Genomic DNA, 12,107 nt, shown 5'->3' on the forward strand with positions numbered 1-12,107 from the left:
CAGACACATCCTCTTCACAGTGCCCACTGTCACCAGCAGTGGAGGCCCTACTTGAAACACATTGCAAGGAGTGACCTGGTGGCCTCACCTCTTCCCCTGGCACTGCTCCCATCTTTGTGTTCTCATCCCTGCTGAGGTCTTTCCTACTCTGTGATCTGGCAGAGCCCTGTTCTACTGGGCCAGCCGTTCCTCACCCAGACTTCTGGCAACCTCCTGGCAATTCTGTGGACTGCTTTCTGGTATGTCTGATGTGTGTTTGTGATGTAGGTACCTCCTGTCTCTAATCCAGCTCTCGGTAACTGGCTTTTATGTTTCAGGTTGTCCATGTAGCCTGAAGGATGGGGAAACCCCTACAGAGCAGATGAAGAGTTACAGAGTCTACCTGTCAGAGAAGCCCTCTCTGCTTGGGGAGTCTGGGAAGGACGTGCCTACCACCTTAGGTCTTCTCCGGCACCAGGCCACCCACGGCAAGGAGAAGCCACACAGGAGCACCGAGCATGGAGAAGCCTTCCAACCCAGCTGCAGTAGCCAACAGCAGCAGGCAGTCCACGCCACACAGAAGGCCTTCAAGTGCAGTGACTGCGGGAAAGCCTTCCCAAAGGCCTTTGCGCTCCTTGACCACCTGGTAACCCACCCCAAAGAGAGACCCTTTAGATGTCCAAAAGGTGGAAATGCCCCCAAGGAGAAATCCACCCATGTTAATTACCAAAAAATTCACACTGGAGAAACATCCCATGTGTGTACTGAGTGCGGAAAGGGCTTTAGTTATCCCTCTAAACTGAGGAAGCACCAGAAGGTTCACACGGGCATAAAACCTTTCAAGTGTGATGAATGTGGCAAAACCTTCAACCGCAAAGATGCACTCGTTCTGCACCAGAGAATTCACACTGGAGAAAGGCCTTATGAGTGCAGCGAATGTGGGAAAGCCTTCAGCGTTCTGTCTACTCTCATTCGGCACCGGAAAGTTCACATTGGAGAAAGGCCCTATGAGTGCAGGGAATGTGGGAAGTTCTTTAAATACAACCATAGCTTCCTTCTTCATCAGAGAGTTCACACTGGAGAAAGGCCTTATGAGTGCAAGCAATGTGGGAAAACTTACGTGACCCGCTCTGGCCTGTATCAGCACTGGAAAGTTCACACTGGAGAACGGCCCTATGAGTGCAGCCTGTGTGGGAAGACCTTCACCACCAGGTCCTACCGCAATCGGCACCAGCAGTTCCACACTGAAGAGAGGTCCTATGAGTGTACAGAATGTGGGAAAGCCTTCAAACATAGTTCTACCCTTCTTCAGCACAAGAAAGTCCACACTGGAGAAAGGCCATAAGAAGACAGGGGATGTTGGAAAGCCTGTAGCTAGGGCTGGCACCTTGTTCAACATGAAAAACCTCACTCAGAAAGGAGAGGAGAGTAGCCATTTGAAAGCTAAACCTGGCACACCCCAACACGTGCGCTGGGGTGGCAGGTGTGTGGGAAGTTTTCAGGAGCTAGGTTGCACTTGGACCTGCCTAGGCTGTTGGCAGTGTTAAGTTGCTGCCAGTTTCCATGATACAAACCATCTCAGCTCCACCACCTGGCAGGTGCCCAGGGTGTGCATCAGGCACCGCAACGTGCTCTGGAACAGCAAGACCTCCATGGTCGCCACTCTTTAAAGGAGAGAATCATGAGTGGTGGAGTCCGTGATGGGCCTCATTTGCTCCCTCCAACTGGTTCAGGTGTGCCTGCGACCAAGCTCTGGTCAAGAGTAGCTGAGCTGTGTCTACTGGGGGCTTCCAGAGAAGGTCAATCCTTTCCATGGACATCGTTTACACTACGCATGGTACCCGTCATGGATTTATCCGACCCTGGAACTGACTGTCTCACACTTCCCTGGAATGTATGGTAATAAAAGCTTTATTGTTTAAGCCATCTTTAATATTGGGGGTTCTGATCACTGTGTGTGAAGAGATTGAGAACAAAACTGGGCTCACGAATAGAAGGACTGGGTTCTGTGGTAAGGGGTCTTTGACTTTTGTTGCCTTACTGGGGATAGCAGGATGTTCAATCATGGCCATCACTCTGGTCCTGAGAGAAGGAAGATCCTGTTGTCCTGGGATGTGGCCAATGTTCCTAGTGTCTCTGCATACTGTGGCCTTCATTGTCTTTGCTGCCAGTGTGCCAGGGCACAGAGAAAAGAAGTGGTCGAACCAACATATGGACCCGTATCCTCTGGTTTGTGGGGTCTTTTGATTTAAAAAATTTTGGAAACTAATTTCCCAAAGGTCAATAAAATGTCAGTTCAGCAAAACTTGTATGTTGGTTGTAGCTGTGTCCCTGTTCCAAAAGTTATGCTTCCTGTCAAGAAGAGAATGTTAGTTTGAAGCACGTTGGAGAGAGAATGGTGACCCTAGGCTTAAGGGGCTTTGAGCCACAGTGCTCAGCCTACCATGTGTTGGGGTTGGAAATGACTGCTGCCTCCTATAACTGGAGTGATGCTTCTCCCCCACCCCTGATGGCAGGAGGGCTGGGGGTAGAAACAGGGTAGAAGCCCAGGCAGGCTTATAGTCAGGGGACTTTTTGGCCAGTCTGCTCAGTTTCTTCCCAACACTGTGAAGTATATGCCCACCTCCAGGCCTACTCAGGCCCTACTCCCTGCGTATAGTAATTGTTTGCCTGCAGCATGGTGGGGGTGGGGGTGGGGGTTGGTCTGTGTTGTAGGAGAGTTAAAGTCCAGCTGAGCCAAGTAGGGCTCAGTTCTTGGGGTAGGGTAGACATCAGTCATTAGAGTTCAATCCTTTGTACCTTGTATGGGTGGCCTTGGTTAGATCAGATGGCCCTGAGCACATGGGTGAAGGGTCCTCTGAACCAGCTTTCTGGTCTCCCATTGGGGTTGCTTGTATAGCAGCCAACCTGCTGGGGAGGGGGTGAAGGGTAATGTTTTCCAGGTGATGCTGGAACATCTGAGACAAATGGTTCCTGGTGGCTCTGACCCTTTGATTTGCCCAGGGTATCAGTTTGGGTATCAGCTCAAATCTCACCTGGAAAGCCAGTGCCAGCAGCCCATCCTTGCAGCTTCTGTCTTGGCTGCCCTGAGACTGCCCTCTCCCGCAGCCAGGGGTAGCTCTCCTCTGGAGTCCACCCAGCAGTTCTGTGCCCCTGGGCATTTTTATATGTGCCCTCAGCCTATCAGGAATGCCTCCCCAGCCTCTCTACCTCTTTCAAGAATACCCCTTCCACAGTTAAACCAAGATAGTATTTCTTCTTGAGACCCCTCACTTCCTCATTTGGAGTGACCTTCTTCCTCTTTCTCTGCCCTCTCTGTGCTTTGATGTCTGGCCGGACACAAACCCAGTGCTACCCCTAAGTTTGTCCTCACGATTACATCTGCTGCACGTTTGAAATTGAGGGATACATTTGGGTTTGTTAAAGACTTAGCAACATAGAAGTCTTCACTGAGATTGGGACTAGTGTGTTTCTTGATTTTTAAGTTCATCTACAGAGGCATAGTACTTCTTTTCTCACTGTGCTATGTGACGTGTTTGGTCCCCGGTCAGCAGGGCAGGTGTCTGTTTATTTTCTCACAGTCAACAAGACAGTTTGGTGATAGGAGTAAATGTGTGCGTCTCCATAGTAATTAAGCAGGAGAGCAAGGTTGAAATTCTGAATATTCTCAGTTTGATACCTTGTCTTAAAAGACTCTGTGAACTGGTTCATGAGAACAGACACCATCTTGCTCTGCAGATGCCCATAAGGGGAACCTCCTTCATCTCTTGGTGAGTGTCTCAGTCTGTTCAGTTGCTATAAGAAAATACCAGAGACTGGGCGGCTTAAGCAAGAGAAATTTATTTCTCCCAGTGCTAGGGACTGGGAAGTCCCGGACCCAGGTGTGGGCCAATTTGATTCTTTGATGAGAGCTCTTCTGGCTTGTAGATGGCCATCTTTTTGCTGTGTCCTTACATAGTAGAGAAAAAGAAAGTTCTGGTGTCTCTATGCTTCTTATAAGGATGCTGATTCTGTAATGGAGGACCCACCCTCATCTAAATCTAATTACCTCCCAAAGGCCCTATCTCCGCACCATCAGATAGTAGTTTAGGACTTCAACACATAATTTTGGGAGACACATTCAGTTCATAACAAGTCTCCTTAATATTGGTGATTTTCATTTTTTAAGCCAAGCTCTGGAACTTAATCATTTAGCACCTCAAGCCCTAAGCAGACCAATATAGCTAATTTACTGGGAGAAATGGAGAAGAGCCTAAAGAAAAGTTGGCTTTTAACAGTGAACAAGTAAGTATGTCCAGTGATTACTTGTTCGTTCACTCATTCAAGTTTTTACTGAGTATATGCATCAGGCCTGGTCATCAGAGCATATTCAACCCAAAGCTATAATGATGGGGGTCAAGGGTGGTCATGTGACCTGAGGTGCATCAATGAGAGGCATTCAAAGGACTTGCAAGGAATTGTGAGGAAAGGGGAACCCTCTTGTGGACCCTGGAGTTCATGCACCAGGATTTGGGAGTTGGGGCTGCCAGCAGCAACTTCTCCTCTTTAAAGAGATGCATGCCTGAAAACTAAGCCAAAAGAGGCAGCTGAGTGGAGATAAGAGACAAGCCCTTTTGATCTCACTGAGCCCTGCATCCAGTTGTGCCTAAAGCTGTCCTGTGAGCTTGATGAATGAATCAATAATTTTATTTTGGCAAAACCACTTATATTTGGGTTTAAGTGCCCTGGAAGGAAAAGAGTTCTGCCTAACATGTAGTCCTTCCCTGCAGTGGTTCCCCCCACTACTCCTGCCAAGGACATCACAGGGCAGAGCCTCCTGGGGTACAGTACCCACGGACAGATCAAAGCCATGTCGGACATGAGGCTCAGATTCCACCAACCTGAAGGTATATCAAGTGTTCACTTGCCTTCTCTGAGTTGCCCTTCCCCGCTCCACAAGCTCCCGGCAGCATGGCACCTGCACAAAGAAACTGGCCCCCTCCACCAGTATCACCACATGCAGCCCAGGCCTCCCTCAGAGCAGCATGTCCATCTGTGGTTCCCATTTGGTTTAGAACAAACCAAACTCATCCCAGCTTACAGGGCCTGCATGACCTGGTTTCCATGCCCTCCTCCTCCAGCATGGGTTAGGGTCTTCTCCTCGCTCTCAAATGCACCATCTCAGTCCTGCCTGAGGCCTCTGCCCTGAAGTTGCCTCTGTCCAGAATCCTCTTCCCCTGGAGTCACCTCCTCAGAAGTAGTGGTTGTAGCTTTCTGTCACCTCCCTATTTCATTTCCTTCGAACCCCAACCATTCTCTGCTATGGCCCTGTTCTCTGATCTGTTTGCACATTAAATCTCTGTATTGCACATCATATTGAGATAAAATGTGTCTGCCGCAGGGCCTGACACACAGTAGGACCCCAGGAAATGGAATTTTTGTTGAGCTAGTATTTGGCTGCCCTGCAGGACTGTGCTGGGCTCAGACCACAGCCCCATCATCACAGCTGACTCTGGGGAGGGAGAGAGAAGGACACCATAGAAAAAGGTAGTAAATCCTTCTTTCTGCACTCAAGTAAGTTACCTGAGTCTGCTTACATATTTATCTCATGCTATGTGAATTGCTACTGTATGCTGAGACTGAACTTGCCCATCAGGGAAGAAACACATAAGGGCATGGAGCTGACATTTTAGTAGGGGGATATAGACTGAAGTCCCCCACCCCAAATTCACGGATTAAAAACTAATGCCCAGTGTGGTATATTTGGAGGTGGGGCCTTTGGGAGGTGCTTAGGTCCTGAGAGTGGAGCCCTCATGAATTATATTAGTGCCCTCAGAAAAGAGATCCCCTGAGAACACCTTCCTTCCTTCCTGGAGTCTCACCAGACACTGAATCTCTTGCCACCCTGATCTTGGACTTCCCAGCTCCTAGTAATGCAAGAAACAAGTTTCTGTTGTTTGTAAGCTACCTGGTCTATGGTGGACTGAGACATGGGGAGACAGATATCCCTCAAGAAACCATACAACTGGCAACTATGACAGGGGCTATGAAAGGACATCCTTTAGGGTATCAACTGAGCCCCCTCTTGGTTCTCTGCATTTCAGGACCTCTGGGTTTGTCGTCATGTCTGTCTACTGGGAACTCAAGTGACTCTGCAATTGGCCTTTACCTTCTAGTGAAAGGAAGTTATCATGGCTTTTAGTCATCATGGCAGTTTCTTTTGTGTGGCTGTGATTTTGTTTTTATTTATTTATTTGTTTATTTTATTTTTTTAATGTTTATTTGTTTTTGAGAGACAGAGACAGAGAGAGAGAGAGACAGAGTGCGAGTGGGGGAGGGGAAGAAAGAGAGGGAAACACAGAATCTGAAGCAGGCTCCAGGCTCTGAGCTGTCAGCACAGAGTCCAACGCGAGGCTTGAACCCACGAACTGTGAGATCATGACCTGAGCCAAAGTCCGGTGCTTAACCGTCTGAGCCACCCAGGCTCCCCTGTGACTTTGTTTTTAATCTAATATTTAATGATTCTACTTTTTTGCAGTCCACAGAGCTTATTCAAATTCCACCAGTTTATATATGCACACAGATACGTGTGTGTGGTTCTATACAGTTCTATCACGTGTAACTTCATGTAACATCACCTCAATCAAGATATGGAACTGCTGAAATACCACGACAACTTCCCTCATTCTACTCCTTTATAACAACCCCCTCATGTTTAACCCCCAGCAGCCACTAATCTGCTCACCTCTGTAGCTTTCTCATTTTTAAAAAATGTTTATTTATTTATTTGGGGGTGGGGTAGGGACAAAGGGGGGGGAAGCAAGAATCCTGAGCACGCTTCACGCTGCCAGTGCAGCCCGATGCAAGATTCGAACCCACGAACCGTGAGATCATGACCTAAGCTGAAATCAAGAGTCAGATGCTTAACTGACTGAGCCACCCAGGCACCCCTGGAATTTTCTCATTTTAAGAAAAATGACTTAGATGAGGTCCAATTTGTCATTTTTTCCTTTTATGAATTGTGCTTTTAAGGTCAAGTCTAAGAACGTTTCACTTGATCCTAAGTCCCCCAAATTTTATCCTTAAAATGTTATAGTTTTGTTTTATATTTAAATCTATGATTCCTTTTGAGTGAGTTTTTTTACGAGGTGTGAAATTTAGGTAAGGTTTAATTTTTGTTTATTCACTTATATTTTACCTGTGGGCGTCCATTTGCTCCATTACCATTTATTTGTTAAAAGGCATATTCTTCCTCCATTTAAGTTCTTTTGCATCTTTGTCAAAAATCAGTTGGGCCTTTATGTGTGGGTTCATTTGGTTCTTTGTTTTGTTCCACTAATCTATGTATCTATCACTCTGTCAGTACTAATGATTAATTTTAATATTTCCATTTCCCCGTAGTTTGCACTGGGCGGACCTGGAGTCTGAGACCTAGAAGAGCAACTGGATTTGCTGTAGTGTAATGTCACCCTTCATGGATGCCACCACATTCAGAGGTTCATCCCCATCTCCTCTCCATGCAGCAAAGTAAAATTCCCAAAGGTAACTGCAGATCCAGCCCCCTGGTTGCCCATTTCCCACAGGACCTGACCCTTCCTGTCCGGGGGCCCATCTCTGACGAGGGATGGCCCGAGGACTTCCATCAGAGATTTATCTTTTTTATGGACATTGTTGACCCTACATAGGACATTTGTCATGGATTCGTCCAGCCTTCAACTTACTCATCCCTGGTACATATCACCTTATACTGCTCTAGATTATATGATAACTTAGGTCTTTTTTTTTTAATATAATTTTCTGTCAAGTTGGCAAACATACAGTGTATACAGTGTGCTCTTAGTTTTGGGGGTAGATTCCGTGATTCATTGCTTACAACACTCAGTGCTCATCCCAACAAGTGCTCTCCTCAATGCCCATCACCCATTTTCCCTTCCTCCCCCCGCCTTCCCCATCAACCCTCAGTTTGTTCTCTGTATTTAAGAGTCTCTTATGGTTTGCCTCCTTCTCTGTTTGAAACTATTTTTTCCCCTTCCCTTTCCCTATGGTCTTCTGTTAAGTTTCTCAAGTTCCACATATGAGTGGAAACATATGATATCTATCTTTCTCTGAGTGACATTTCACTTAGCATAATACACTCCAGTTCCATCCACGTTGTTGCAAATGGCAGGATTTCATTCTTTCTCATTGCCAAGTAGCATTCTGTTGTATGTGAACCACATCTTCTTTATCCATTCATCAGTTGATGGACATTTAGGCTCTTCCCATAATTTGGCTATTGTTGAAAGTGTTGCTATAAACATAGGGGTACATGTGCCCCTATGAATCAGCACTCCTGTATTCTTTGGATAAATTCCTAGTTGTGCTATTGCTGGGTCTTAGGATAGTTCTATTTTTTTAAATTTTTTAATTAATGTTTTTATTTTTGAGAGAGAGAGAAAGAGAGAGCACGAGTGGGGGAAGGGCAGAGAGAGAGGGACACACAGAATCTGAAGCAGGCTCCAGGCTCTGAGCTGTCAGCACAGAACCCGACGTGGGGCTCGAACTCATGAACCGGGAGATCATGACCTGGGCCGAAGTTGGATGCTTAACTGACTGAGCCACCCAGATGCCCTGCGTAGTTCTATTTTTAGTTTTTTGAGGAACCTCCCCACTGTTTTCCAGAGTGGCTGCACCAGTTTGCATTCCCACCAACAGTGCAAGAGGGTTCCCATTTCTCCACATCCTCACCAACATCTGTTGTTTCCTGAGTTGTTAATTTTAGCCACTCTGACCGGCATGAGGTGGTATCTCAGTGTGGTTTTGATTTGTATTTCCCTGATGCTGAGTGATGTTGAGCATCTTTTTAAGTGTCTGTCGGCCATCTGGATGTCTTCTTTGGAAAAATGTCTATTCATGTCTTCTGCCCATTTCTTCACTGGATTATTTGTTTTCAGATGTTGAGTTTGGTAAGTTCTTTATAGATTTTGGATACTAAGCCTTTATCTGATATGTCATCTGCAAATATCTTTTCCCATCCTGTCGGTTGCCTTTTAATTTTGTTGAATGTTTCCTTTGCAGTGCAGAAGCTTTTTATCTTGAGGTCCCAATAACTTCATTTTTGCTTTCATTTCCCTTGCCTTTGGAGATGTGTTGAGCAGGAAATTGCTGCAGCTGAGGTCAAAGAGGTTGTTGCCTGTTTTCTCCTCTAGGGTTTTGATGGTTTCCGCCTCATATTTAGGTCATCCATTTTGAGTTTATTTTTGTGTATTTTTATGTTAATTTTGTGTGTGTATTTTGTGTCCCCTTAGTCAAGGGTAAAACTGCAAGCATTTATACCCATGGTCAGTATTCCTTTGGGGTAACTCATGACTTTTGAATATTATGGAAACAACAATATATCCCTACTTCCAATGGGGATAAAATTAAAAATGACTCCTATGTCCAAATTTTATTAGATGCAATACCTTTGCCAGCTGCTCTGGATATTATTAAGCTTTCCAGGCATTCCAGACTCAACTCCCTGGAGGCCAAAAGAAAGCGCCTCACTGATATTTCCACCAAAAATGCTGCTTGCGAGGAGGCCAGTAGCCAAACCTCTGTCTTGGTCCAAAGAGATGTTATCCCAAGTGATAATTTGGATGGTGAGGAATGATCAGAGACACCCAAAGGAAAAACAGTATTGAAAATCTAATAATTGTTGGTTCAATAGTAATAGAGAACTTTGGTTTGGAGCAAATAACAACCCAGCTCTACCAGAAATTCTAAAATTCTCCCTACTTACAACTGTACATGCATCAAACCATTGGTTTACTGAGAAAATGACAACATTCATGAACCAATTTTGGTTGGGAAATATTAATAAGGTCTCACAAAGTACCTACCTCACTCATCCCATCTGTCCAAAGTATAATCCAGGGAAACCTGTTAAAAAAATGGATTTCATACAGCTTCCCCATCTTGTGGATATAAATATATTTTAATCATGGTTTGTATGTTTTCTCACTGGATCAAAGCTTTCCCTTGTAGACAGGTCAGTCATTCTACCATGGCTAAAATTGTTTCAGAAGAGATTATCCCTACCTGGGAAAATCCCTCTCCAACTCTCTAGCTCGAGGGGAACCCATTTCACTGGACAGGTGCTTTGACAAGTCTGCACTGTTTAGCTGGTTTTACGAAACTTTCATTAGCATGCCATCTTCAATCCTCAGGGTTGACTGAATGCACTAACAGCATGGTTAAGACTCAATTGGTAGGGAGTCTGAGTGGCTCAGTCGGTTAAACCTCTGACTTGATTTCAGCTCAGGTCATGATCTCACGATTTGTGGGTTGAGCCCCATGTTGAGCTCAGTGCTGACAATGCTCTCTCTCAAAATGAATAAATATGCTTTAAAAAAGGGTCAATTGGCAAAATTTACAGAGGTCTTCCAAATATTTTGGCTGAAAGCATAGTTGTTAGTCCTTCTAAACCTCAGATCCACCCCTTTGGGAACACAGACTCACCCTTTGAGATAGTCACAGGATGGCCAATGCATTTGGCTATGCCTCCTTTGATCCACAGTTGATAAAAGAACAAAGGACATATACTTCAATATTGTAAAAGCCTAGTTGGTTCTATTAAAAGTAACCATGCTTCGGTAGAGCCATCTTTTCACAGTGTGCTCCTGGGAGACGATGACCTTAAGCATCACACCTTACAACCAGGAAAAGACTGCTCCAGAAGACTCTACTGCCTCACTGGAAAGGCCCTTATCAGGAACTTCACACCAAGTCTTGTGCCACCAAACTCCAGGCAATAGACTCTTGGATTTACATGATGGAGCTAAAGAAATAACCAAACCCGACTGGACCTGCACACCACCTATTAATCTGAAAGTAAAGATTTCCCAAAGTGAAGCAGACAACATCTGATGAGACGACTTTCCCAAGATGTTTGGATCTTGCGTGCATTTTTTCTCACTGTTGCTTCTTGTCTCTCTTTTACGGGAAGAAAGGACCCCTGTCTGCATTTGCCAAGCCCTCACGAAAGGGGAAACCTCTTCTTTTGACTATGGCCTTTTGGAAACAGCCTCATTGTGATCCTGTGACAAATTAATTTTTCTCTTGCTTTTTCTGAAGGGTTAGAAGCTTCAGAATTCACAAAAATTTATATTTAATATATATATATATTAAAAATATATACACACACATATATGTGTATACACACACACACACACACACACACACACACACACACACACACATATATATATATTTTAAGTTTAGTTTTTTATTTTGAGGGGGCAAGGGGCAGAGAGAGAGGGAGACAGAATCCCAAGCAGGCCCTGAGCTGGCAGCATAGAGCCTGATGTGGGGCTTGGACTCATGAGCTGTAAGATCATGACCTGAAGTCTGAAGTCAGATCCTTAACTGACTGAGCCACCCAGGCGTCCCTTCACAAAATCTTTCTTTAATATGAACTATTAACCGATATTCAGAGATTCTTACTGAAATTCATGGTTTCTGAATTTAAAATTTATAGGCTGTATTATCAATAACATATTTGGTTCCACACGGTTCTTTTAAGATAATGATACTGTTTTAAAACATCTTTGAAACTTTGCTGTTTTGCAAAAAGTTGATCAACCATTGCTTCATGTTTATACTTGCACTGTATCTTCCCAAATTCACTTGGTTAGTTCTTTCAATGTGCTCCTGCAGTATTCACTCTTCTGTTTTCATGGCCTCTCTTAATTGGAGACTTCCAGGAGGATACACACTCCAGGTATGCCTCCATAGTGAGAGCTTTACTCCCCTGAGTCAGAAAGAGTGCCAATAAATATTTCAATTGGCTACTTTCAGACCTAAGGTCCTGGTTTAGAACTATCATACAATTTGGAATTATCACGTTACTTCCTCTGTTTTGTAAACTTAATAATTTTAAGTTTTGTATATCATTGCTGGTCAAACTTTTGTAAGAATGAAGTACCCAATAAAGAGACGATCTCCAATATTTATGATCTTGGTAAATTTATATTATAGATGGGAAGTGTCTGGAAGTTCTCCCTCCTAACCTTCCATGTTAACTCAAATGTGGCCTTAAGTGGTTTCCAACTGGTTTCCACTTTCCCTCCAACTTAGGACATGACAACCAGGAAAGGTCCTTTTTCTGGCACTGAGTGACAAAACCACTA

General features: G+C 44.7%; 1 protein-coding gene across 8 annotated transcripts in view; it reads left to right on the plus strand.

Moving 5' to 3' along the window:
- ZNF584 (zinc finger protein 584) overlaps positions 1-12,107 on the plus strand; it is a 35,701-nt gene that overhangs the window by 17,136 nt on the left and 6,458 nt on the right. For 7 of the 8 annotated variants that reach the window (XR_008423397.1, XR_008423399.1, XR_008423398.1 and 4 more), the window contains 2 exons: positions 318-1,878; positions 7,360-7,500. Coding sequence is in view for 1 of the 8 variants with exons in the window: in XM_053906298.1 (XP_053762273.1) it covers positions 318-1,324 (1,007 nt within the window). In the remaining 7 variants the exon portion in view is untranslated. Of the gene's footprint in view, positions 1-317; positions 3,236-7,359; positions 7,501-12,107 lie in introns of those variants that run through there. The other variant, XM_053906298.1, reaches the window with a different exon arrangement.

The sequence above is a fragment of the Panthera pardus genome, unplaced genomic scaffold (assembly GCF_024362965.1).
Source record: "Panthera pardus isolate Hobbes unplaced genomic scaffold, ASM2436296v1 HiC_scaffold_18, whole genome shotgun sequence".
Lineage (NCBI taxonomy): Eukaryota > Metazoa > Chordata > Mammalia > Carnivora > Felidae > Panthera > Panthera pardus.